A 27,605-nucleotide genomic window follows, 5' to 3' on the forward strand; every position below is an offset into this window, starting at 1 on the left:
TTTTCACTAAAATTGCAATTTGAGCAACAAACTTTTACTCCTGTCGAGCACACTAGTCATAACCTAAAATATTACCATAACTGGTTAATTGAACCGCTACACAGGGTGTGCCGGAATTCGTAAAGAATTCTTCGTATTCGGAATAAAAATAAAATTTGGTACATTTTTCAAACCGGGGCTCCGTTTTTTGAGAAAATCGACTTTAAAGTTTATTCTTTTTTTTGTTAAGGATTTAGTTGTCGTCTATTCTTTTACACACCGCAGGTATCTCCGTCCAAAATAATATTTACAAACATTGTCAATGATGGAAACATTCCGTTTTTTTACTGCATAATTCGCATCGCTATATTCGACTATAAACACTGCACCGAGTCCTTTCCACCTAGCCACGTTGAAAAAGACCAACATTTAAATTATTATTATCATCGTAATCAATTGAATATGTCTCGTAAATTAGACTCAATTCGGGTCCAAATTCAGCGTTAAATTAGCGATCATCGCCACCGCAGTTTCGATATCGTCAGCTAAACTGCCCTCGATTTCGTTGAATTTTTCAGGGCAACGGTTCGGCAACGAAAACGTGTCAACAAATTTCCTCGGGAAATTCCTCGAGCCCGTAGAAACATAATTGTCAGACCTAGATGAATTCGAGTCCACTCGGTTTCGAGTGGATGCCGGAGGAACGTTTCCCCGGCGGTCTCGCCGGATGTTTCAGCCATTTTGTCTGTGGCCGTGTGGAATCCTTGTCGGCGGGCAGCGTTCGTCGGCCTGTATCACGGAAGCTCGTCAATTAAGGTGTCATCGGCGATAGTTCCCGCGTATTCGAGGGTTGATTGAGCTTGCGATTCACCGGGAACAACGAGGAAGAATAATAAGTGGAACGCCATTAGCCCGCGCTCGGCCACCGAGCCACCTCTCTAACGATTTATTTAGCTGCCGGGGAAAAAGAGTGGAAAGCCGGCACCCGTGCAGCTCCGTATAATACGCGGGAATCGTGATTCGAGTTAACGAGGATTTTTACAGAACAAAAAACGCACGGTTCTCCCCCGGAACGATGGGGGAACAGAGACGGGCTGTGCCCCGGTGACGTGACGAGAAAAAGACGGAAGCACGGAAAAAAGAGAAAAAGAGACGAGAGAGAGAGAATGAGTGAGTGAGTATCTGAGTATGTGTGAGAGAGAGAGAGAGAGAGAGTAAGAGAGAGAGAGACGAAGAAAGAAATAAATGTTCCGGGCTCGAAGGCCGCAAGTATTTCGCGGGGCGTCGGCGTAGGATATCATTATCATTTAATTTTCGAGTTCGACGAAACGGCTCCCCGGGATCCTGGCGTCGTTAACGTTAACGCCGTTATTCGGCGGTCCTCTCGTTGTTTTCTATAGAACGTGAAATTTAAATGTCCCAATCGATGCCCGATCATTATTCCTCGGTGTATCGGTGGGATCGCGACCGGTAACTGGTACCGCGCCCGCCAGGGGAGTCAAGTTCTTGTAAATACGAATCCTCCGGCGAACCGAATTCGAAAGACGCGGAACAGTCGATAGCACTCCTAAGGATTTTCCGGAAACGATCCGCGGCTTGAAAAATTCACGACTCTGTCGCTCCCTATTTTATTCCGCGACGCGACCAATTCCGCTATATTCGGTGGCGACGAGAGCGCGAGGAAGCGTTCCGCGTTCGAAAACAAATCGTCGGATCGATCCTTTTTCCGAAATAATAATTCCGTCGATGTTTCCTCTTTCGCCGGATTTTTCTTGTCTTTTTTCTTCTAGTTGATCGCATCGGAATTTGGAGCAGCGACGAAATTACTTGTACTAATAATAGTGTAAATGTTTTTGTTTACGGAAATAGCTGGATCTTAAATATTATTCATGATCAATTGACCTAATATAACATAAATGTTATAATAATTGATAAGAAAGGTTTGGTTTATGTTTGTGTTTTGAAGAGCTTTTACTTGATATGGCTGTACCTTGGTTTCTGAGAAAATCGAGTAACAGTACCCAGAAACATTGACGTTTTATTCGGGTCTTTCAATTGATAACAAGTATCATTATCCTGATTCATAATAGAGTCAGATTATGTTCGTAAGAATTCGAAGATTGGAGCATAGTACAGTAAAATATCGGCTAAAAGACAATCCTATTTATTTGTAACAGAAAATGAAATTTTAGAGCGCAGTTTATTCCATAATTTATTGTAATTTAATAACAAGTTGTAATTAAGATATATGAGCGAACTGCAAGACAATAAAAAGATTAGAAGAAATTAAGAATGTCGATTTACCATTATCACTCTATATATATATTAAAATCACTAGAATACTACAATGAAATATCTGTTTGCCCTAGAATTTTTAAAATTGATAGAAACAATTTTTATTTTTTTATAAAAAATTGCGGTATAGTAATTAAATATTGAACTACCGTTAGAGGAATTTGCAGTAAAACCGTGCAAACGGGTCGTTAAATAATATTTAATGGAAAATTCGGTAAAGTTTAATTACTGAGAAGTACGAATAAAAGCGAAATCTTTTCGCGCGTTTCATAATGCATCCTCTTGAAGCATATTACCGCATTATGATGTTAATATTTACATTTTTTATCACGCTGCCAGTGGAAAGCATCTCCATTAATAGAAACTAATTTACTTCGCGCGTTGCAAAACACTTTAGCCATTTCCGTCATGTGCAAAATAAACGTGAATAATTGAACGCTTTAAATTTTATTGAATGAAGGTGATTACTGGGCACAGTAATCTACGTCGTTTCTACATTTAGCAATAAAATAATTTAGCCACGGTGCCAGTAGTTTATTGCAAACGAGATTAACGCCGAGAATGATTATGTCTGCATAATGGCGCCATCTCTGCTGGGAATAAGCAAATGTATGCACGCTAGTTTCGATGTTCTTGCACTTGATATGCGTAAAATATGAACGTTTGTATCAAATATTCATTGAAAAATTCCTCTTTACATAATTCTTTCTGTCGAATCAATTATATTTTAGGAACGTTTTGTAAAAATATTATTGTCCATCTTACGATGTAAATTCCCTAGAACCGTCGATAGTGTAGGAAACTGCACTAATTCCCTTGAAATGTCACCATGCGATTCGAATGCGGTAGAGCGGCGCTGTGATCGAACCTAAACGAAGATCCTAACACACTTCGTGCCCACAAGCGTAGCAATCGTGGAAATATCGCAACAAATTCAACTGAAATTGTTTAGTAAAATTTTAACTGTCATAGAAAAATCGATTAAATTCCTCTAAAAACACTACAATATTTTCTGTAATTTCAATTTTTCGGAGAACAGATCCCTTCCTTGACTACAGACGATAAAAGTTTCCTGCAAAATTGTCATCATTTTAAAAAATATGAACACAAAATGTAAAATCACTCAGTCATCGATAATAAGTCGTAGCAGTCACAAAATTGTTGTCCGCTGTGATAAAAGTATTATTACCAATGTCAGTCGGTATGCAAACCTTAAAAACAGTTCTGTTGTAACAATCGATTGAATTCGTAGAATAACGGCGACGTGAAATTCATTTGTTACAAATACGCATTACCATTACAGTAAAGATGTAAACGTACCCGAAACTAGGTCGAATACAGTTTTATAAGACAACCACTCGGTAAGAATATAACAGAGAGCGTGGACATTCCGATCATAATAATAAAACAATTAAATTATATTTATACGCAATAACCGACACGTCAGAAAACAGGGGAAAATGCGCGTTTTACATTTCTTCGTTATGGAATTAAAATTCCAAACCGATACAAACATTCCAACCCGGTGGAAGCTCATTAACTCTCGCACGTGTGTTTCGCGTTCAGCGTTACTCTGTATAATAAAATAAAAATTACACAATAAAACAAAATAAAATATTATAATTATAATCATAAATCAAGAAGATAGCATCGCTTTAGAAGATACCGTCACTATCCCATTATGAATATTGGACTCCACCTTAGCCAAATTTATTATTAATTATTGCAAAGAAATCCGCAAGCGATTACAATTCAAAAGAAAATACTAAATAATGATTATACCATCACAACTCACAGTTAACCTACAATATCCGATCAATAATCAACTCTTCGGAATCCCGAGCCCATCGACCTCGCAAGATCCGCCTAGATCGGCCGCGGTGATCGTTAAATCGAGAGCGAGCTTAGATTCCCGGGGGAAAAGAAATGCGTGCGGTAATCCGTCGTAGATTTTGCGCGCGCTAGTTCGGCGAGCACTCGGCGGCCTCTCGATTAATCGATAAGACAGTTGCCGGCGGCTGTGCCGCTCGCTTTCCTTATCATTGGCCTAGTTCGGGGTCAGGCTACCGGGGGCGCTGCGCGTCTCCCTCGCTCCGTCTCTGTCTGTCTTTTCTCTTACCGCCGCCTACGTTCAAGTCGAATTCAACATTGACCGTCGTCGGACGGGCCTCGTCGCCGGGGCGAAACCTGTCTCGCGTGCACGCGTCGCCGATCGTGACGGACTATGACGGTAACGGGCATCAAGGCCCATGCGAACGCTATAATGTGCTGGCGCGTTACGGTGAACCTTGTTATGTGAACGTCCTGCGACAGGGACCCGGCTGTTCCTCGTACAAGCTAGTATGAGCATATCCCAGGACAGCGCCGCCACGATCGTCTGCAGGGAGGTCTTCGACGAGACGTCGCATCCGTCGAACGAAGGTACGTCACCACAGAACGAACCAGCGAGAGTCCTTCGGGGCTATAGCAGGCCCGAGAGGGTTCCTCCTCTGGCCGCCTCCGCCCCCCGCGATCGATGTAGCACGGGGTGGCTATCTTGCCTGGCCACCCCACTTCCGGCTTCCTGCCCTCCGGTTTCTTAATTCTTTTACACGATTACCGGGGTCGCGGCCTTGACCAACCGCTGCTCCTGCCTCTCCTCTCCTTCCGCTCGGCGGCTACGATCCTCGGGCAATCGGTTCGCCCTCCGTTCTCTCTTAATTGGAAATTAATTGCGTCGCCGAGAGACGGACGGCCGCGGGCCCGACACGGTTCCCAGAAGGAAAAGGCGTCATATTGCGAAACGGCCGGTTGCGCAATGAAAACTCCGACGCAAACATGCGACCGTTCCGTATCCACGGCGAGAGGAGGGTGGTTTCACGCCGGTTGTCTCTACGAACCGTTCGCGCTTCCTTCTTCGCGTTTTACGGCACGCGAATTCGGGTTTACGAGCTTGTTTTGATTATCCGTGTGCCCGGACCGTGTGCGCGACGACGCGGTCGTTCGCTGTGTTTCGCTCGGGAGCAAGGTCAAACGCGAGGCTCCGGCCGCGTCGTTGCTTCTCTCTTACGGTCTAACTGTAATTTTTGAAACGAAACTCTCGGCCGACCGGTGCCCTCCTCCCGGTCTGCGACGCAGGAATCAATGTCCGCGGGACAGTCCGTCCGAAATACCGATCGGAGGAGACAACGGCGGCGCGACGATTAAGCGACGTCGAGTTTAAGATCGCGAATAAAACGGCGGAGGTGCTCGAACGGTTTTGGCGTTTAAGTTCCCTTGTTTATTTACACCGCGGCCGCGGACGGGAGCAGTGAGCTCGGCAGCCTAGCGTTCCGAGGAAAATCAATAGGATCCGCAGTGCGGCGAAAGTTTTGTCATAAGCCTCGAGAACCCACCGCCCGCCGCCCCCCCCCCCCTCTCCGCCCCGAGAGTGCCCGCGCCAGTGACTGACGTCCGCAGGATACGCAGCCGGCCAACGAAAAACTCGAACGCGCGCGATCGGCGTCCGGGACGAATCGCAGCCAGATTATTCGCTCGGAATCCGAGCAGGAATATTCCTCGGCGAATGTTTGGAACGGTTACAAAAATTTCACCGCCGTTCGAAAAGACAGATGTTACGGCGTGTTTGCCTCTCTCTCTGTCCGTGCTACCCCGGCCACCTGTCAAAGACTTCCATGATGGAATTTTTAACCGGGCCGTGTTTGCAGCGCTGTCGTCGTCGTCGGCGGCGGCGGCGCCGGCCGTGTCTATCCGCCGCGAAAGGCGAAAGCGTTAACTATTCAGAGTCAGCCGCGATCAACGAGAAGAGATTTCGCCGTGCGGCGGGCGATCTTCGCGGCTAATTATACGTTCAAACGCGAAACTGCTGCCAGCGCTTCCGGCGACGCGTTATCGCCGGCGTTTTCGAACGCGATGATTCTCGTATTAATTTCCCTGCGAAATCGAGTCCCGCCGGATTGTTATGATAATGCTCGAGACGGAGAAAAGTTCCCAGGAGCCCGGCTCTCTGCCTCTCCCCCCCACCCCTCCTTTTTGCGCGTTCCCGGACGGCTCTCGGTAAACAGAAACGCCGCTCGTCGGACAAAGTACATACATACATACATACGTACGTACAACGGCCGAACCCGGGCGCGATGAATTATTTATAACGAACGCGCGAAACGTCAACCGAAGCGACACCGCGTAACAAGTTCCTCCGGGCACTCGTTAATCATGTTCGACGGTATTTAGCCGAACGGAACGAGAAGATCAACGGCTCGTGATAGAGATTCACGCCTTTATCTACCATCGGCCCGTCTCCCGTGACTCCTAAAGCCGGCTAATTTTCGGACGGTCGTCTCGAAAATACGAACAACCCGGCAGGCTGGCTATCGAGGAATTAATTAGCCGCGAAAGCGGGTCGACGAACGTTGTGTCGAATTAAACCGAGCGAACGACACCGTCGACGCTTGGTTACCGGCGGAGCGCGTTGCTTTACCGTGGAAGTCGAATAGGAGTTTCGTTGTTTTGCCTCTTACGGCGGTGACTTTCTACAGGGTGTCCCGAAAATGTCTCGCAATCCGGAAATGGTGGATTCCTCGGGTTATTTGAAGAAACTTCTTCCTCAACGAAAATGCAAACCGCGGCTTCGTTCACGAGTTATTAAGGAAAAACGCCCACCAATAAGGAGCGAGCTCTGTTGACGCGAGGCGGCCGGGCCGACGGGCGCGCGAAGCCTAGCTCCGCTCATTGGCTCGGCTGGCGCGAGACGGCCGAGCTCGACTCTCATTGGTCACTGTTTTTCGTTGATAACTCGCAAACGGAGCCGCGGATTGCGTTTTCGCTGAGGAGGAAGTTGCTTCAAATGATCTCAGGAACCCTCCATTTCCAGATTACGGGACATTTTTTAGACACCCTGTAGAACAACGGAAACATTTTCCGGCACGAATTCAATTCGGCGGATACACTGCGACGCCGCTAATCGCGCTTGAAACAATTCTGACCTTTCGACGATTCGCGTCGGTTTGACAAACAGCTTTTTTTCACGGTACAGTTCTTGGACACACGGCTGAACGTGTATGGCGTTGTAATAGCAACTGACAATACGAAAGTAGAATAAATATTTTATATTGCACGCGTTCTTCGCACAGTTCGATTTTTTTACTTACTACAATTATTACTATTTTTTATTTTTTATTTTACTATTATTATTTTTACTTACTAGATTTTTTTACCTACTTTTTTACTTACTTTTACTCGCGAGGGAAAATGCAACGAATGTTTTGGCTATGCCATTACGGCGAAACGTGCGGGTACCCCGTGGACGTTCTTGGGCGAGTAACGATGTGCGTAACCCATGAAGATATCTTGACACGTCCCCTTTCTTCTGGAACAACAGTTCCGCATTGCCACGTGTACCCACCACCTGGTCTATAATCGATAGGCATCGTTATAAGCCGCGCACGGTCGACCCAAGAACCTTGAAATCACTTGTTCGAGGAGTTTATTAATACGGTCTCGCGTTACTTATTGACACCAGTATTTATAGCAGCGGGGAATTTAAAAAAGTCCACCCTTATTGTATGCGACATGCGGTGAACTCTCGACGTCTTGTTCGTTTTTTTTTTTTCATGGAACGAAGATTCCAGGGTGTCGAACAATGCCGGCGGTAACACGTCAAGAATTTCTTTATTCCACGGACATCCTTGACCCCTTTGGAAGCTTTATAAAGCTCACACCGAGTGCACGCGTGTTCCAGCGAACGCTGTCCCTTTCGTGGCGAATTCGTTTTTTACAGCGTGGATTCGCGCGCGGACCCTGTCTCCGTGGAATTACGAAAAAAAAAGAGATAATTGTTTGCGTTTCCCAACGTGCCGGGTCGTTATCGTTCCAGTACGGCAATCTAATGAGCTGTTGCCTTAACGTTCCATTGGACCCTCTTCACGGTGAAACAATCTTTGCATTAGTCAACGGTATTACTTGTTCGCTTTATCTGAACTGTTTGTTGATAAACCAGTCGACGTTCAGAGTACATCGAGGAATTATCTAGGAATCGTCGCATCGCTTTTAATATGTTTCTTTTTGAGCGTTCGAAGATGATTGGAATGAATTTTGAAGGAGTAACTAAAAACTACTAATGACAGATTGTTAAAAATAAGTGACTTGTGTATGCATCTTGGAAAATGACATTTCATTCATTTTTAGGAAATAGTTTGCTTAGGATATATATGCACATATATGCATTTTTGTATCGGCATGTACATACAGTGACCTACAAAAGTGTACACCTTTTAACTTTTTAGTCTTCACTTTTTCAAAACTTACTAAACAAAAGTTACTGGGATCTACGAGGGATTTTTTAAATTTTTGTTATAGACTCGGATAAAAAAAACAAGAGTTTTCTACTTTTTCCTGTCATTCCAAGTAATGCTTTAATTAAATTTTAATTAAATTAATTTATTATTCCGTTTATTATATTATTGCTTATTATTATCAATTAGTTAAATTTTAATTAAATAAATTAAATTAATGCTTGGATTAAATAAAAAAACATGCTCTAATCATTGTCTAGTGTACTAGCCCCTCTATCATCAAAAAAAAAATTCGCCTCATTTAGCGCAGTTTTAAAAAAAGTTATTGAGTTTCAAAAGGTGTGAGAATACTTTTTTTTACCCACTGTACAAGGGTATAATTGTATCTTTCATTGCGATTACGTCATGTTACAAGAATGTAATTTGATTGCTTAAATTTTAATTTCTTTGTCATTCCAAGTGATAGCAACATTTACGATTAAGGCTGGTCCAAAGAGCCTGTTAAAAAGTCACCAACCATCTGCTAGCTTTAGGCGAGCAACTACGTTATTAAAAATCTGACAAATTGTACAAGTACATTACACAAATTTTACCAAATTTTTCCATACCTCCAAAACGTCAATCGCAACTTTACAATCAACAAATATATTTCAACGACAAAAATAATGTCTCACATAACATTGGAAGCTGGAATCAAAAACCTTTTGAAACTCGAAAGCATTGTCCAAGTGAAGTATCACAGCATCGAGGAGAAAATCGTGAGAAATCATATCGCCCTCCCGACTGATCGTAATTCCTTAAATTTCGCCGATGACACGCCTCTCTGCCCGGTCGCCCGTGATACCGTGGCAGAGCAGTCATCTGGTAATTAACTAATGGAGCGCGCGATTGCTTTTTCAGAGGTGCTCGACTATGCGAGGCACTTGGGAATTGACCCCGATGCGGAGCCGCACCTTATGGACCTGGCCCGGGAAGGCCTCATGGCGGCCTTGCCGAAGGGTTGGCGGCCATGCCTCGTGGAGTCGACTGGAGCTTGGTACTACTACCAGACTTCCACCGGAACCACCACCTGGGAGCACCCGTTGGACGCCGTGTACAAAGAACTGGTCGAGCAGGCCAGGGCAGGCAACGCCAGGCAAATGAGCGTCGGTACGGATTGCCTCGTGATTTCGGCTGAATGGAAAATATAGGGATAACCCTTTGCACTCTTGGACCGAATCCTCGATGCACCCTGCACCCGGTAGAGAACGCGACAGAGACCCCCCCATCGGTCTCTCTGTCATCGCACATAGAGACAGAGAAAAAAATCATTAAAAAGAGTACAGGCTCCCGTTGCTTTCCGCGTTGCTTAGGCGAATGGGACCATTGGGGATGACGCCCGTTCACGCGAAATAATCGCCTGTATCGTTTCCGGAGCTGTGCAAATCATTTAGTGTGTAGATATCAAGTACCTTCTCAATAATCGATGCAGCGGTTTGTCCCATCGAACAGTTGCACTTCCCGCGTTTTGTACCAGTATGTAACTTGTTGTACGTGAATAAAGTTGTGACAACGAATCCTTGGCTCGTGACGATCACCATTTATGTTTCATTTTTCTTTTTTCTGTTTCGCTTTCGTTTCGCGACCACTCCGTGCAAAGGGTTAATAACGCTTGGAAACGCTGTTCTCCCGCGGCTTCGCCTCCTAATCGTCGTCGACGCGCCTCGCGATATCTCACCCTGTACCTTCCGTGGAACGTCCAGTTACCATCGATTCGCTTCGTCCGTTTGTTCGTGCGTTCTCTAATTTCTGTAACTGTGTGACTGTCTTTTCACTGTCGTCGTCTGCTCGTCGTTTTTGTCGCAACGCGATATAAAAATCCGACGCTTAAAATAAGGTGCTTCTTTATTTATCAAGATTCTATATTTAGGAATTCCGGCGAGCCAGATAAGCTTCTGCTTTACGCAAGAGCGTTAATTATAAAGCCAGAAGTTACGTCATTTCTCAATAAATTCTTTATCCCCCTCCACCCCGACCCTCGCCATGCGTACAGTTTACGAGCGACTTCGTTGAACCTTCAGTTCTGGAAACAGCTGATCGTGATCTACGTCGTTGCTTTTTTATTAATCGTTACAAGATCTCTGTGGAAAAGAGAAACGATCGACACCTTTTACGATCGTTGGTGTATAATAATTTCTCCCTGATTCGCGCTCAGATTGCTAACAATAATGGACGATTTTGTTCCTTTCTGGAATTGTCCATTTTTGTTTGGAAGCTGAGGGACAATTGGAGAGAATTTATTGTGTTTTCTTTTCATTTATATTAGTAACTATGAACATAGTAATATCATAACACATTGAAATCGTTGCTTTATCGTTGAAAATCGGTAATGAAATTATTATAGGTCCTATTTCGTTAATCGTATGAGCTTATATAATATCGAATTACTACAAATTAAATTGCTATTATAAATGCTATTAAATTATATAAAATATACAGTAAATTCTCCCTAATTTTCCTTTAGCTCGTATACAAAAATAGACAATTTGAGAAGGGGAAATACGATTATTCGAATCTTGCACCTCGTTTTTATAACTGTTGAAAATTGGTAATTATAAAAACGAGTCGCGAGTCTCGAATAATCGTATCTACTCTTCTGAAATTGTTCATTTTTGTTTCGAAGCTGAGGGACAATTGGAGAGAATTTACTGTGTTCTCTTTTCATTTATGTTAGTAACTATGAAGAAAGTAATATCATATCACATTGAAATTGTTGCTTTAACGTTGAAAATCGGTAATGAAATTATTATAGGTCCTATTTCGTTAATCGTATGAGCTTATATAGTATCGAATTATTACAAATTAAATTGCTATTAAATGCTATTAAATTATATAAAATATACAGTAAATTCTCCCTAATTATCCTTTAGCTTGTATACAAAAATAGACAATTTGGGAAGAGGAAATACGATTATTTGACCCTTGCCTCGCGTCTTTATAATTGTTGAAAATTGGTAATTATAAAAACGAGTCGCGAGTCTCGAATAATCGTATCTACTCTTCTGAAATTGTTCATTTTTTTGTTTCGAAGCTGAGGGACAATTGGAGAGAATTTACTGTGTTATCTTTTCATTTATGTTAGTAACTATGAAGAAAGTATTATCATATCACATTGAAATCATTGCTTTAACGTTGAAAATCGGTAATGAAATTATTATAGGTCCTATTTCGTTAATCGTATGAGCTTATATAGTATCGAATTATTACAAATTAAATTGCTATTAAATGCTACTAAATTATATAATATATTCAGAAAATTCTCCCTAATTTCCCTTCAGCTTGTATACAAAAATAGACAATTTAAGAAGAGAAAATACGATTATTCGAGTCTTGCATCTCCTTTTTATAGTTATCGACAATTCTTAACTATAAAAATCGCGTCTCCTCTTCTCAAATTGTCCATTTTCGTGCGCAATCTGAGCGCGAATTAGGAAAAAATTACTGTATTATTCCTACCCGCGACGCGATACGCCCGAACGCTGTTCATTAAACAAAGCCAAAACATGATCAACATCACGCGCGACTGCGACAGTAATCCACCGGGAGAATCGGGAATTCCGACGAATCTTAGCTCTCGTGTTGACATGAAAGCTCGTTCGCCGGATTGCCATAGTAATCTCGCGTATCGACCGCGGCGTCGACGCGGGCCGCACAGTCTCGCCTCGGCGCCCGTCTTCCATCAAACTTTCTCTCGACGTCCGTCCTTCCTTACTCAGCTCGTGGTCTGTTGGTAAACATGATAAGATAACCCGCCCGAGCAGAAAAAAATATCAGTCATCATCGTTACCTATGTACGAGCCTTATCGAGCCTCCTCGATACGCCGCACGACGGGACAAACAATCGCGGTCAGAATTCCCACCGGCCGTTTAAAAACACCTGTTACGCGGTCCCCGTTGCCAAAACCGCCGTCGTTCCTCCACGCTAACGACTCGCCTCGTTACCGTGTTCTCGCCAGTTTTCGATCCCGACACCAAGGACTCGCTTTGGCGGTCGATTCACCGCGTGCTGGCCGCTCGTCAAATAATGAGAATTATATTTTTAGTCGTTCCGCGGAAATTTTTGGCCGGATCGCAGCCCTCTCTGTCTCGCGCGCCTCTTTTCCGTTCGATTTCGAGGCTGTATACAGTAATGTCTCTCTAATTGACGCCCAGATTTACCACGAAAATGGACAATTCGGGAAGCGGAGATACGATTATTCGAGCCTTTCGGTTTATTTTTGCAATTGTAAATTGTCCACAATTATAAAAACGAGCCGCAAGGCTCGAATAATCGTATCTCCTCTTCCCGAATTGTCTATTTTTACTGTATACAGTAATGTCTCCCTTACTGACGCTCAGGTTGTGTACACAAATGGACAATTTGGGAAGAGGAGATACGATTATTCGAACCTTGCGACCCGTTTTTATAGTTGTTGACAATCGATAACCATAAAAAACGAGCAACGAGGCTCGAACAATCGTATCTCCTCTTCCCAAATTGTCCAATTTTGTTTGAAGCTGTGGGACAATTGGAGAGAATTTACTGTATTTTCTTTTCATGTACATTAGTAACTATGAAAATAGTAATATCATATCACATTGAAATTGTTGCTTTAACGTTGAAAATCGGCAATGAAATTATTATACGTCCTATTTCGTTAATTGTATGAGCTTACATAATATCGAATTACTACAAATTAAATTGCTATTAAATGCTATTAAATTATATAATATATACAGTAAATTCTCCCTAATTTTCCTTCAGCTTGTATACAAAAATAGACAATTTGGGAAGAGGAAATACGATTATTTGACCCTTGCCTCTCGTCTTTATAATTGTTGAAAATTGGTAATTATAAAAACGAGTCGCGGGTCTCGAATAATCGTATTTCCTCTTCCCAAATTGTCCATATTTGTTTTTTTTAAGCTGAGGGGCAATTGGGAAGAATTTACTGTATTTTCTTTTCATTTATATTAGTAACTATGAAGAAAGTTATATCATATCACATTGAAATCGTTGCTTTATCGTTGGAAATCGGTAATGAAATTATTATAAGTCCTATTTTATGAATCGTATGAGCTTATATAATATCGAATTACTACAAATTAAATTGCTATTAAATGCTATTAAATTATATAATATATACAGTAAATTCTCCGTAATTTTCCTTCAGCTTGTATACAAAAATAGACAATTTGGGAAGAGGAAATACGATTATTTGACCCTTGCCTCTCGTCTTTATAATTGTTGAAAATTGATAATTATAAAAACGAGTCGCGGGTCTCGAATAATCGTATCTACTCTTCTGAAATTGTCCATTTTTGTTTAAAAGCTGTGGGACAATTGGAGAGAATTTACTGTATTTTCTTTTCATTTACCTTAGTAACTATGAAAATAGCAATATCATAATAGAAATATCTACAGTAAATTCTCCCTAATTTTCTTTCAGCTTGTATACAAAAATGGACAATTTAGAAAGAGGAGATACGATTATTCGAGCCTTGCAATTACATTGCAATAAATTGTCCACAATTATAAAAATGAGCCGCAAGGCTCGAACAATCGTATCTTCTCTTCCAAAATTGTCCATTTTCGTGAGCAATCTGATCGTCAATTAGAGAGACATTACTGTAATATCGCCGAACGATACCGTAACCGATTGCGTAACGCGGAAACCGTCTCTCTTGTGGCGCGCTTGACCTTGTTGCATCGGGTTCGCACAGTTGCACACACGTTTCGTTTTCTTTCCCGGCGACCGCAGATTACCGACTACGGGACAGCCTCTACTTATTCGTTCTTTTTTTCTTTTTCTTTTTCGTTGCGCTCCAAGAGCGTGCGCGCGCGCGCGCGCGCGTACGCGCTTCTTTTTGCCCCGCTTTTTACGTAACGAAGAATCACCGGAGACGTTCCGTTTTTTTTACGTAATCTTTCGATTCGCCGACGGTGCCCGTGCCGGTAATCGAAACTCCGCTTGTCAATTGCTTACCAGGACCGTGGCACGATTACGATAACGGCCGCCTTATCGCCCGATGACGTTCCATTGATAGCACCGCGATCGCGATTGTTTGTTAGTAAATCGCATTACGCACGCGAATGCCGAAGTTCGTCAGATCTCGAGTTGGCTACAATTGGCACTAAACCGCGGATTCCATGCTTTTGTTGTTGTTGTTACGGTTTTGGCCGTTTCAACTTGGCATCGAAAGATCAACGAAACAATCCGATCCGATGTTTATCTTTAGCGGATCTGGCTAGCTGAAGTTTATATTAACGCGAACATATTCTCGTTGTTTCATAGTTGGTCGTGCGAGACTGTCGCTGAACATGATACGGCTCTTCGTTAACGCTAGATTTACGGAGCACAAGAAACAGCTGTTTTATATTAGCTTGTCAATGCAACAATAAGACGTTTATTCTGATTTTTAACGAGTGTTATTGTTACGTTTGCCGCATATAACATATAAAATTGAATATATTAAAAAATCAATTATATATTGATATATATATATATATATATATATATATATATATATATTTTATATTCAATGATATATTGAATATATATTTATATTATATATAATATTAATATATTGTAATATAATTAATATATATATTTATTTATTATATATTATATATTATATATTATATTATATTATTATATTATACAATATATATTTTATTATAATATTACATATAATATATAATATATAAAATATATTAAATTGAGTAAATGACTCACAAATATACATTTATCGTATCTCTGCGATACGAATAATCTTAAATTAAAAAAATAGTGACTCGTCATTTTGACGGGTTCCGTAAATCCAGCGTTCAATAAAATACACATTTGCCGTGTTATTAATACCGTGAATCAACTATATAGACACGTGTCTCCGAAATGCGAAATATTTGTCTCTTGGCATTAATAGCGCACGAAGTACATAACCAGGAACTCTATATTCGACCACGAATTACAATGATTCATCGGTTTCCCTCGATTCTGATTCTCACAGGCGCGCAAACAGACACATACACACACAAACACACACATCTCATACTATCGCAGAAATCCAATCGCGGCTCCAAACGACAACGTTGTCGCGGCGAATCCGACATTGTTTGCGCGAAACACGAGATCACGGTCGTCACACGTGTGCTACTCCGTATCGAGAGAGAACAGGTACGAGAGGCTCCCATGGTATGTATGTACCTGAAATCGAGCACAATAACAAGGAAAACCGTAGACCGGTCGCGGCCAAGTTTTCCTGTTTGCTAGGTTCCGAAGGTAAACACGTATCGGCGGCGGCAAAGCGCGACCCTAGCCCTTTTAGTGCCGATATATCGTCGTTCGCAACACTTGCAAAAAGTGACAACGACGATGCATCGTTTCGTATTCGACGGCGACCAACTATTCGGGATGCGTTAGTGCATGCATTAGTAAGCATCGATGCTAAATAAATTATTGGGTCGATCGGAAAGTTCTTTCGTTTCTTCATAAAAATGTCATTTTGTAAAGGTGTTAACCGTTTGCAGTCGAAGCTATTTCCATTCGAAATCCAAAACATGTTCTCTGATCTACAGTATTTCCATTGATATGATTCAGTACGATTTATTCGCATGAAATTGAGCCTGTTGGCACGTAGAATACTTGCAATTATAACAGTTTTTTTTTACATATAAACGAATCGGATGCTGTTACAATTATTTAGAAAAATAGTATAACAATTTTTAGTGGTGACTCCGAGTCGCCACTCGAGTGCAAAGAGTTAAAGAAGCACTTGATTCAGTATTTTTCCAAATGTAAGACGATAAGATTTCAAAGCTACCAGAAAAATGTCGAGAAGTTTGCTTTTACTCGTAAAAATTAAAAAAATCGTCTTTCATTTTCTCGCGAAAAAACGAAACAACTTTCCGAACGACCCAATATTTGTGCGAGTGATAATAGGTAAATATTACACATTTTCAATAGACAGACAACTAAATATAAATATTTATGATAATACTAAAATTTGTTTCAGTAACGTTATACTAGCTACACCAATTCACTTGTTTTATAACAGATCCTTCTGACGCTTGTCATGCATTATTCTTTAATTTTTCGGCCCGATATCAGTTATTTTTTCACAAATGATTGAAAGTGCAATATCTATACTTCATAAACAGGCGATCTGCATAAAGCTACGATCAAACCATGTTATTGTTATGTTACGTGCAAATACTGTCTCTATCAAAGAGAATTGATTTTTTTCTTTTTCTCTACTGATTTTATATTTATGTCATTCGCATGATCTTCAACAAACATTTAAGTACAATTGGGATTACAGTAATGTCTCTCCAATTGACGCCCAGATTGCGCACAAAACTGGACAATTTGGAAAGAGAAGATACGATTATTCGAGCCCTGCCGTTCGTTTTCATAGATACGAATTATCGACAACTATAGAAAGCTGCAAGGCTCGAATAATCGTATCTCCACTTCCTAAATTGTCCATTTTTGTGGACAATCCGAGCGTCAGTAAGGGAGACATTACTGTACTCTCCCATTATTTCGAAATATGCTCCTTCTTGAATCTCGTGAATATCATTCTTACTTTGGTGTTTACGATCTCTTTCCCGAAACCTCAGCAAATTCGACAAATTCGACAAAAATGATCCGGCATTTTTCGCGTAGGTGCGATACTTTCGCTCGGCGCTAAAAGGGCTAGGAACTATCGAAAACGTAGCAAGCGAACCGAATGAAGAGGCCACGCGTTCATTCCGCGTGGATTCGAGTGCAATAAGGTTACAGACGAGCGGATTCGTTGGTTGATCTCCTCGATCGTATAGGCCGACGAGCGAACGACGTCGTCGCTCGTCGGAGAGCCCTTGAAACTCTTTTCGAGCGGCTGGCGGCCGTGCGACACATTCGTTAAGGCACTCACGTGCCGGCGCACTCGCTCGTGAAAGTACGTAATAGTCGCTTGAAACGTAGATCCGTCCAATTATCGCGCCGCCGTATCGGACGCGAATTGTTGCCGGGATGACGCTTTTTCACCGGCGAGCTACCGACGCGTCGCGTCGCGTCGCGTCGGGATCGTGACGCGAGCTGCATTGAAAGGGAGCACCCGGCACCCAGGCACACACGTACACTGGCTGTCCCACGCAACTGGGCCAAGCCCTGGGTCTTCTTGAGTAGTCTCGACCCCTCGTGCGCCGCGTTCTAATTTTTGTTACATTCGCACGGCTCCGGTCAATTTGATCCGGGTGCATTAACTTGGCCGGGAATTAATTGCGGCCGTATGCCGCAGTGAGCGTACCGGGGGTGGTTTTACTTCGGATGGATTTATGCGGTCCCGACCTTCTGATAGATTCTGTTCGATGTGTTCGATTTGTTGTGAGACCTTTCATTTTATAGAAATCGAGATCTCTGGAATTGATAGTAGATTATCGGGAGATTAATTGGGTTTTTGGTACGCGATGCGTATACAGTAAATTCTGCCTAATTTTCTTGAGCTTGTAAACAATTGTTGACAATTTTGGAAGAGGAGATTTTTGAAATTATTTTAGAGATTTAATATTTTAATATTTATAATATTTATAATATTTTACTAATATTATAATATTTATAATATTTTACTAATATTATAATATTTATAATATTTTACTAATATTATAATATTTATAATATTTTACTAATATTATAATATTTATAATATTTTATTTATAATATTATAATATTTTGAGATTATTGTCATTGTATTTTTATAATTGTTGACAATCGGAAACTATAAAAATGGGCCGCGAAGCTCGAATAATCATATCTCCTCTTCCCAAATTGTCTACTTTTGTTTACAAACTAAAGAAAAATTAGGGAGAATCTACTGTATGTGGTCGTTTTGCTTTAAATGAATTTGTAGTCAAAATAACTTCTATTACATTGTATTCGACTTTTTCAATGTGTTACGAAAACTTTTATTTTATAGAATCAATATCTGGACTTCTAGAAATGACTTTTTTGTCGAGAAGTAAATTGTATTTGTAGCAAACAATGCACAAAGAGAGAAGTTTTGCTTGAGATTCATATATGTTGACGACATAATTTCTTTCTAAGTTCTATTCAATTTTATCAAAGATAAAATAGATAATAAATATAAGATATAAGGTAATAGAATAAAAGATATCGTGAGCCTTTACTTTATAGAATCAAAAGATCAGGATTGCTACAGTTATTATTAGATTAATCCGGAATAAATTGCGTTTGCCGTACGCGATACGTAAAGAGGATAATTTAACTTTGGATTAAGCTGTAGCCGAAATCGTATTCATCAAATTCTATCGAATTTTTCCAATTATCGATCGTATTGAATGCGATTGTACAGACGCGAGCAATCCAATCAATTCCTAAGCAATCCAATTCAGAAGAAACTATTGTCTTTAGCTGTTCAATACTGCACTAATCACTTAAGATAATTTGAAGTAAACGAAAAATCAATGAAGAATTGTGAAATCAATATATGACTGAGTAGGAAGATCGAACTATAGGGAAACAGACTATTCGTTCATAGAAAGGATGAGCTAGAATGCCTATACATACTACGCCTATGGTAGAATGTTCGCAATGTGTAGAATGTGCGCAACCACGCAACTCTAAAAACACGCGGTATTCGGTATTCGTGTTCGCGATCGTTCACTAGTAATTTTTCAAGTTTTTATTTGGTCTTGATTAGTCGGACGAGGTCTGTCAAGAATGCTACGAATAATTTAAACATTAGTTTAAATTAACGCGCTCATATTTATCAGAGGAATAACGTTTTAGTGACATCACGTATTTCATCAGAGGTTTTCCCCGTTTAGGACAATATGTAAAAAACGTTATTCTCTGAGGAAACATACGTATATGTAGAATGCATGGAGAAATAGCCAGCTAATTGAGAATGAACACTTCAGCAGTCGCATCATCGTCTAGAAAAATTAAGGTAGCTTCGTTAATTAACGTTCGGCTGAAAAGTTAAACTTCAGCACACGGATTATTTTTAGAATCTTTTCACATCTTCACTGTTGAAATGCTCTCTCTAGCGTCTTTACTTCGCTCTTTTTCTGTATACTTTCATAAAATTAGAACTTGCCAGAGACGCACTCTATAGAAGAACAATAATCCAATGCTAATCCTATGATATTAGTATGCTACTAGTATTAATATATTTTATTATATTAATATATATATATTAGTATTAGTATTAGTATCATACTATATACTAGTATTAGTATTAGTATCATACTATATACTAACATTAGTATTAGTATCATACTATATACTAGCATTAGTATTAGTATCATACTATATACTAACATTAGTATTAGTATCATACTATATACTATATCAGTATATTATTATTATTATATATATATATATATATATTATATTATATTAATGTAATATTAATATTATATTATAATTTAAATTTAATTTAATTTAATTTAATTTTAATTTTAATTTAATATTATATTATATTAATATACATATAAGTATATATAATAATAATATACTAATATAGTATATAGTATGATATATATCATATATATATCATACTAATATTAATCCACTAATTTTCGAAAAGACCAAGCAGCTTCGCCTAAAACATGCAACGCCGAGAAAAACTGGATCGACAAATCATGTTTTGTGGCATCGTAGCGAAAACAAATATTACCACAGTATCCACATCCCGGTTTCTAATTTCTAGTGTGCACGGTTTTTCAAATATTTTCCTCAGTCACAGACGAGAAAACAGAACGCGATCGAAGACAAATTTGTTTTCCGCATTAGCAACGTCGGCAAATAGGAAGGCGCCGAGAGCAGAACAAAATTACAATTTTGTTGGACTGTTTGTTTGCGGCAAATATTTGGATTCGCAAGGATAACGGCGCGTCATTTTGTAGTAATCATTAGCGTCGGATTAGAAGCTGCCGCGTGGTCGGCGGTTTTCTTTAAAACCGCGGATGCGGTCGACACGGCGAAGACAAAATTGCGCGCGAGCGCGAAATGTCAATATTTGTTGGCAGTTCTCACCCTGCGGCTCTTTCGTTTTTGCTTGGCGAATAGCTGAGGATTAAATGTCTGTCCAAAGAACGGAGTTTCCGAGGTTTTTCCGGTATCGACGTTCGCGAGTCTTTACCGAACGACACCGAAGTCCACCCGCAGCAGTTCGAGATCGTCGATAATTCTCACTGGTCGTAAAATCATTTTGATATTCATCTCTTACCTGTCTTCAAATTATTTATCTACAGTGGCCTACAAAAGTGTTCGTAGATTTGCTTTTAAAACGGAATAACTTTTTCAGAATTGACCTAAATGATTTGAATTTTTTTAGATGATGAACTAGTCTACTGGACGATGACTAAAGAGCTTTTTTTTTAATTTTGCTATTACTTGGATTGAAAATAAAAAATTAAAAACCCACGATTTTTAAATTCTTTATCTGAGCTTATAACGGAGATTTAAAAAATGCCTTTTGTAGATCGAGTTTTCTATTTTTTTCTGTCGTGAAATGCTTTAATTAAATTTTAACTAAATCAATGTATTATTATTTATTTATTATTATTACTTGCTATTATAAATGAATCAAATTAAATTAATACTGTAATTAAATTAAAAACATGCTTTGATCATTGTCTAGTACTACCATCTTAAAAAATTCGAATTTTTTTAGCGCAATTTTAAAAAAGTTATTGTGTTTATAAAGGTGTACGATTACTTTTTTTACCCACCGTACAATGGTATAGTTGCATGTTTCATCGCGATTGTGTCATGTTACAAGAATGTAATTTGCTTGCTTAAAGTTTTATTTTCTTTTTCGTCATTCCAAGTAATAGCAATATCAGAAAAAAATCATTTCAATCATCGTCCAGTAGACTAGTCCATCTATCATAAAAAAGTTTGAGTCATATAGTTCAGTTTTAAACCTTTGCATTCGAGTGGTGACTAAAATTGTTATATCACGTTCTAAGATCATTTTTACATCATCGAAGTTTAGATTTTAAACACTATTAAAACTGCAACTGTTGTATGAATCACGAGACTCAATTTCGTATGCATAAAATACACTTCATCGTATGCTCAGAAAAATTATTTTAAATTTATAGTTAAAAAATGGCTTCGAGCGCAGAGCGTTAAAATAGTTATTGCGTTTTAAAAGGTGTACGAACACTTTTGTGGGTCCCTGTATACATTCATACTTCCGACCTTTCCTCCGTCCATGTAGTGACTTGCTAAACTCACACTGCAAATGTACACATATATATTGAGGTAAATATTTATACATATATATATAAATGTTTATCGATCATTGCTCGCTATTTAGTTGCGAGCGCGGGTTCAAAAGAGCGAAAGAGAGCCGAGTGTTCTCGGCGGTCGCAAAAGGCGCGCGGAAAAGCGGAGAAAAAGGGGAGCACGCGTTTCTAGACGCGTCGAGAGGACTCCTCGTTGATACATAATAATCGCTTCCGTGCTGTTTTCCAGGCTTTTAGGCGTATTTTCTTATCCATTTCATTGCTGTCTCTGTTATTTCTGCGGTGAAAGAAAAGAGAGGGAGAGAGATGGAGAAACGCAAAACACACACAGTCGTTGACTCGCACTCGAGGGAACGTTGACACTGTCGCCTCTTTCCCTCGAGAGGGCCATCGCGATCGAGGAAAGGTTGCGTTTCTCTGATCCACGAAGTATCGGTTTCCCGTCTCTTTCGACATTTCCTCCTCCGCAGCGTCGAAACAACTTCGGGGGACGTAGTTTCCTGCACGAAATATTTTAATATTCGACCGCAAAGGGAAAATTCGAATACAGGAAAATCCTTTCACATTCTTCCACCATTCTCGCGATTCAACGGGCGAAAACATTTCACATAATCATCGGGCATAATCATCGTTAGAGTCATCTGTTCAGCGGGAAGCTCGGCGAGGTAGCGGAAGGTTACAAAGATTTGTGTTTTCTGATCGGCAGAAGAGGATTCGAAGACAACGGCCAAGGAACTAGAGTCGCACGAGGAGGCGACGTTGCCCAAAGAAGCGTCCTCTTCCAAGGACCCGACTAAGTGCTCCAGCAAGATCAGCTTGCCGCCGACCAGGATCCCCACGAAATTGACACCGCTGAAAAAGCCGGAGAAATTGGAAGGTGCGCGAAGGAAGGAGAGCCTGACCCAAGAGAAGCCGCTTAAGCTGCAAATTGACAAGCCGGACACCCCGTTGGCGAACGACAGGGCCGCCAGAGACTACACCAACCTGAAGTTCCAGGACCCTATGTTCTACGAATGCCCGAAGCTTCTGGAGAACGTCGCGTCCCCGTCGGCGTCGACGGTGTCCGCCACGCCCTCCGCGAAGGAGCTGGACTTGAAAGAGGTTCTGAAGAGGTCCGAGTCCCTGAGCCCGAGGAACGAGAAGTGGGAACAGCTGTCCTGCAAGTTCAGCCCCGAGGAGAGTATCATCGACATCGACAAACTCAGCGCTTCCACGTTGTTCAAGTCGGAGAAGACGGAGAAGTTCGACAAAGAGAAACACCCGAGCCAGTTCGGCCAGCAGAAGGAGCTCACGTTGAGTGGCGGGGGCACGATGTTTCTGAAGAGCAACAGGAGCAGAGATAATACGCCCAGTCAAGAGGCTGCTAAGCTCGACGACTTCCGGGCCGTCACGATCAGCGACGACACCACCACCGTTGGGGGAGACAGGCTTAAGTCCATTCTCAGGGAGAAGCAGTCGGAGGATGGTAAGATCTGTTTACGATGTTCTTGAGAGCCTGAATTGAAAGAGTTATGAGACTTTACAGCGGGTCCCGTTTCGAACGTGTTGGCCCCGTTCGTTTCATTTGAACGGAACTTGCGAAGTATTAGGTTGTGGTGTATGAAACGTCGGATTTTCTTTACATGCGAACGTTTGTCGCTCTGATTTCGTTAATGCTTTTGTTTTAGGCGTAATCTCGTTTATAGTCGTACCGTATATTGCCAGAGTCACGTTTCGACGAAGGAGATTTTCTCAAAAGTGCTCCATTTTGTTGTTTGTTTTGAATTTCGTAGGGATATGAATTCAACCGATATTCGTGTAATTTGTTTAGATGAGTATAAACTTGGTAATAATGCTGCGAAAGCTGCGCGCGATATAAACCAGGCGTTCGGGGAGAATTAACGATCGAAAAGTGCAGCGTTGCTTTGAAAATTTTCGGTCCGGTGACTTTTTCCTACAAAATGAACCGCGTGGAAGACCCAAAACGTCTGTGAAAAATGATGCTCCGAAAGCATTGGTGGAAACGAATGTGACCGGAGTAATTCGCTATTCGTTCCTTCGAGCTGAAGAGACAATTACAGCCGAAAAGTACTGCCGGTACAACGATGAAATGCATGAAAAATTGAAAATTATACGCCCATCGCTTGTTAATCGGCGTGGCCCAATACTTCTCCGCGACAACGCTCGACCGTACACGTCGTACAAAACAATTGCGAAATTAAATGAATTAAAATATGAAATTGTGCAGCAGCCAGCTTATTCGCCGGATCTTTCGCCAACCGATTTTCATTCTTTTAAACGTTTAGAACAGTTTTTACGGGCTAAACGGTATGAAAATGAAGACAGCCTGAAAAATTCCATATCAGAGTTTATCGATTCTGAAGATCAGAATTTCTTTAAGACAGGCATCTATAATAATAAAATAAATAAACAGCTTCTGGAAAAAAGATATGCAGTTTTATATATTCACTTAAAAATCCGACATTTCACACCCACCAACCTAATAGAAGCGAATAATTTTCTTTGACGAAAATAGTTGTTACATTGTCGTTGCAGTTGCGATCATTAGAAAATGTTCGATTGCAATCATTTCTTAGAAGATAAGAAATTTGGTATTCATTGCCTACGTTTGCTTGAATGCTTAAATATTATCTCAAGTGGGCAGATTCTTAATAAGTTAATTCAGGTAATAATACAAGAACAGTAACACTGATACCTAAAACAGATTACTATTAACACAGCAATGGATTATATACGGAAACAATTACAGTAAATTCTCCCTAATTGACGCTCAGATTGTACACAAAGATGGTCAATTTGGGAAGAGGTGGATACGATTATTCGAGCCCCGCGGCTCATTTTAATACTTGTTGACAATCGGCGATTATAAAAACGAGCCACGAGGCTCGAATATAATCGCATCTCCTCTTTCCAAATTGTCCATCTTTGCGCACAATCTGAGCGCCAATACGAGAGAATTGTATCGCTTAACCGTTTGAGTCCCAGGGGATATTCAGAAAACATGGTCGAAAAGTGGCGAACAGCGTAATAACGCTTGTTTTAATTGATTGCGAAGAGAACCAAGCGGCGCGACAGCGCTCGTCAAGATTGACAAACGAAACGAAAAGAAAAGAAAATGAAAAAAAGCAGCTATGCGATGTACGCGCGTCACTAAAGTTTGATCGCGATACAAGATCTGAACAGCGCGATCGCGCTGCTTGGGACTCGAACGGTTAAAACAGTAGAACAACGAAAATAATTGAAGAACATCTTGATATACTATTTTCCAGTTGTTAAGTTCACTAAAGATATGACACAACATTTTGCAACATCATTCAATAGATTCAGAAGATCCAGACTATTCATCGTTATCAAAAGAGTCCTCCGGCCATTGTTCGTATCATTCCTTAGGTTCGAGGAATCGTAACCAAATGAATGTTCCGAGATGAAAATCCTAACTTGAATTCGCGTGTGGCAGATGACAGACCAGCTGACGAGGAGCGTAAAAGCGTCCGATTCGACATATCGAAGGAGGTGGACATCAAGTTCATGTATTTGGAGGAGGACTGGGACTCGGAATCGGAGGAGCAGAACGTCCGGATATCCGCGGTGGTGACGAACAAGCTCACCGGCTCGGTTCTGTCCGCGGAAAGCTCCGACGGGCAAAGCTTCGACGACAAAGAGGACCCCGAGAACCGAGAGGACTCGGAGAGCAAGCCCGACGAGGACACCGGGAAGAGTTCGTCGTCGGACAAGCCGGAGCCCTCGACGAAGAACGCGAAGATCGTCGGCAAGAGGTTCGTCGTTCAGAACGTCTCCGAGAACGAGCACCGTGATCAGATGGCCAGGGAAAGCCTGTCGAGGGACAGCATGTCCATCGAGAGCAGCCTGGACTACCAGCCGAACAAGATCGACAACGTGAAGAACGTACGGCGGAAGAGCAAGCCGAAGAAGCCGGCGATCAGGTTCTCGAAAGAGAGGCAGACCGACGACGACGACACGTCGGACATGTCGAAGGTGCATCAGGATCTGGATTTCCCGGGGCAGGAGAGCGGCGGCCTGAAGAGTTACGAGGAGACGAAGGCGCAGCTGATGAAGGAGCACGAGGAGGACATCGAAATGCTGAAGAAAGAGTACGAAGAGAAGCTGGAGAAGACGAGGTGGGACCTCGAGGAGGACTTCGCGGCGCAGAAGGAGCTCTTGGAGAAGAATATGAACGATAGGTTGGAGCAGCTGAGGATCGATATTGCTCAGAAGGTAGAGATTTCTTCAGGATCGACCCTTCCTCGTCGAGCTCCGACTAATTTTCATGTTGATCTTTCAGGAGGAACGGGAGATTCAGAAGCTGATCGCTGAGATGGACGAGGCGAGGCTGGAGAACCTAAAGAAAGTGAAGGCCGAGTTGGAGGTCTGCTACGAGAAGGAGAGGCAAGAGATTCTGACGAACTTGAAGATCGAACTGGACGAAAGGAAGAAGGAGCTGCTGGAGCTGAGGAACCAGGAGATGGGCAAGCTGGAGGACGAGCACGAGCGCGACCTGGGCGAGGAGAAGCTCGCCAAGCTCAGCGAGATAGAGCTGACGAAACAGCACAACGAGAGAATGGAGACGTTGAAGAAGGAGCTGGAGAAAGAGTTCGACGAGGTGCGCGCCGAGCTCTGGGTACGGCAGAGGGAGAAAATCACGAAAATTACGGAGGATCACGAGAAGTGCCTAGAGGATATTCTGCGTAATTTCCGGATCGACGTGAGTACCTGACGATGCCTATTATTCTAAGTACCTGAGACCGTGTGCACGCGACCACGTTGCGCAACCCCGTCGATTCTCCCGTTGCGCGCGATGCGACTCCGGCTCTAATGCTACCTCGAACCCATCCTTCTTTAAGGAAATTAGGTTATTTATGGGCGATAGAAACGATTGCCCCGGTTATGCAACCAGGCTGGTTGTTAACTCGGGCTCGAGGCGTTCGTACGGCGAGACCTCGTTAGCCCAAGCAACTTCTTTCTGCGAACGCAATAAAATCGCTCGCGCGCGAGCTCCTTCGGTGCTAATGGATTCGTCATTCAGTTACCGCGGTTTCGTCCACGATTGTGTAACCACACGTCCGGAATGCCTTGGTCTAGCCTTTAAGACGAGTCTCCCCGTGAAATTATGTACTCCGGAACGACTAGAATTTAAGGAACGATAAACCGTGCAACGCGCCACGCCGTCTCGGAACCGGCAGATTCCGCGTACAGTGATGTCTCCTTAACTGACGCTCAAATTGTGCATAAAAATGGACAATTTGGAAACAGAAAATACGATCGTTCGAGCCTTGCAGCTCGTTTTCATAATTGTCGACAATTCGTGACTATAAAATTGAACCGCAAGGCTCGAGTAATCGTATCTCCTCTTCCCTAATTGTCCATTTTTGTGGACAATCCGAGCGCCAATTGGAGAGACATTACTGTATATTCGGAACACCGTATATAGTATTTTAATAGAGCAGAATATTATTTTTCTAACGTCGTTGAATTATGGAGACGAGCTTCGAAGAGGATAAACAGAAATATTGGGTTGGCAACTAAGTAATTGCCGATTTGTTCGATGAAATAAAAAATTTTTTTTACTTGGAATGAAGTTTAATCTGTAATGTATTTTCCATATTGTTCGATGACCTTTTGCCATCTCTCTGACAACTTGAAAATTCCACGCTCGTAGAAAGTCTGACCCTTTTCGACCAAAAACTGAGTTAAGTGAGATTTTACAGCGTCATCATCGTTAAAAGTTTTACCACGAAGGGAGTTGTCCAGGGATCGAAATA

At 41.5% G+C, this 27,605-nt stretch overlaps 1 protein-coding gene across 3 annotated transcripts in view; it reads left to right on the plus strand.

Moving 5' to 3' along the window:
• Window positions 1-4,382: 4,382 nt before the first annotated feature.
• The window catches only part of Cep164 (centrosomal protein 164), a 38,556-nt gene continuing 15,333 nt past the window's right edge, over window positions 4,383-27,605 (plus strand). For 2 of the 3 annotated variants that reach the window (XM_033483227.2, XM_076524096.1), the window contains exons 1-5: window positions 4,384-4,695; window positions 9,444-9,692; window positions 22,532-23,290; window positions 25,283-26,061; window positions 26,129-26,548. In XM_033483227.2, the coding sequence (XP_033339118.2) occupies window positions 4,617-4,695; window positions 9,444-9,692; window positions 22,532-23,290; window positions 25,283-26,061; window positions 26,129-26,548 (2,286 nt within the window). In that variant the 5' untranslated portion in view covers window positions 4,384-4,616. Of the gene's footprint in view, window positions 4,696-9,443; window positions 9,693-22,531; window positions 23,291-25,282; window positions 26,062-26,128; window positions 26,549-27,605 lie in introns of all 3 variants that reach the window. The other variant, XM_076524095.1, reaches the window with a different exon arrangement.

This window comes from Megalopta genalis, chromosome 8 (genome assembly GCF_051020955.1).
Source record: "Megalopta genalis isolate 19385.01 chromosome 8, iyMegGena1_principal, whole genome shotgun sequence".
NCBI classification, from domain to species: domain Eukaryota; kingdom Metazoa; phylum Arthropoda; class Insecta; order Hymenoptera; family Halictidae; genus Megalopta; species Megalopta genalis.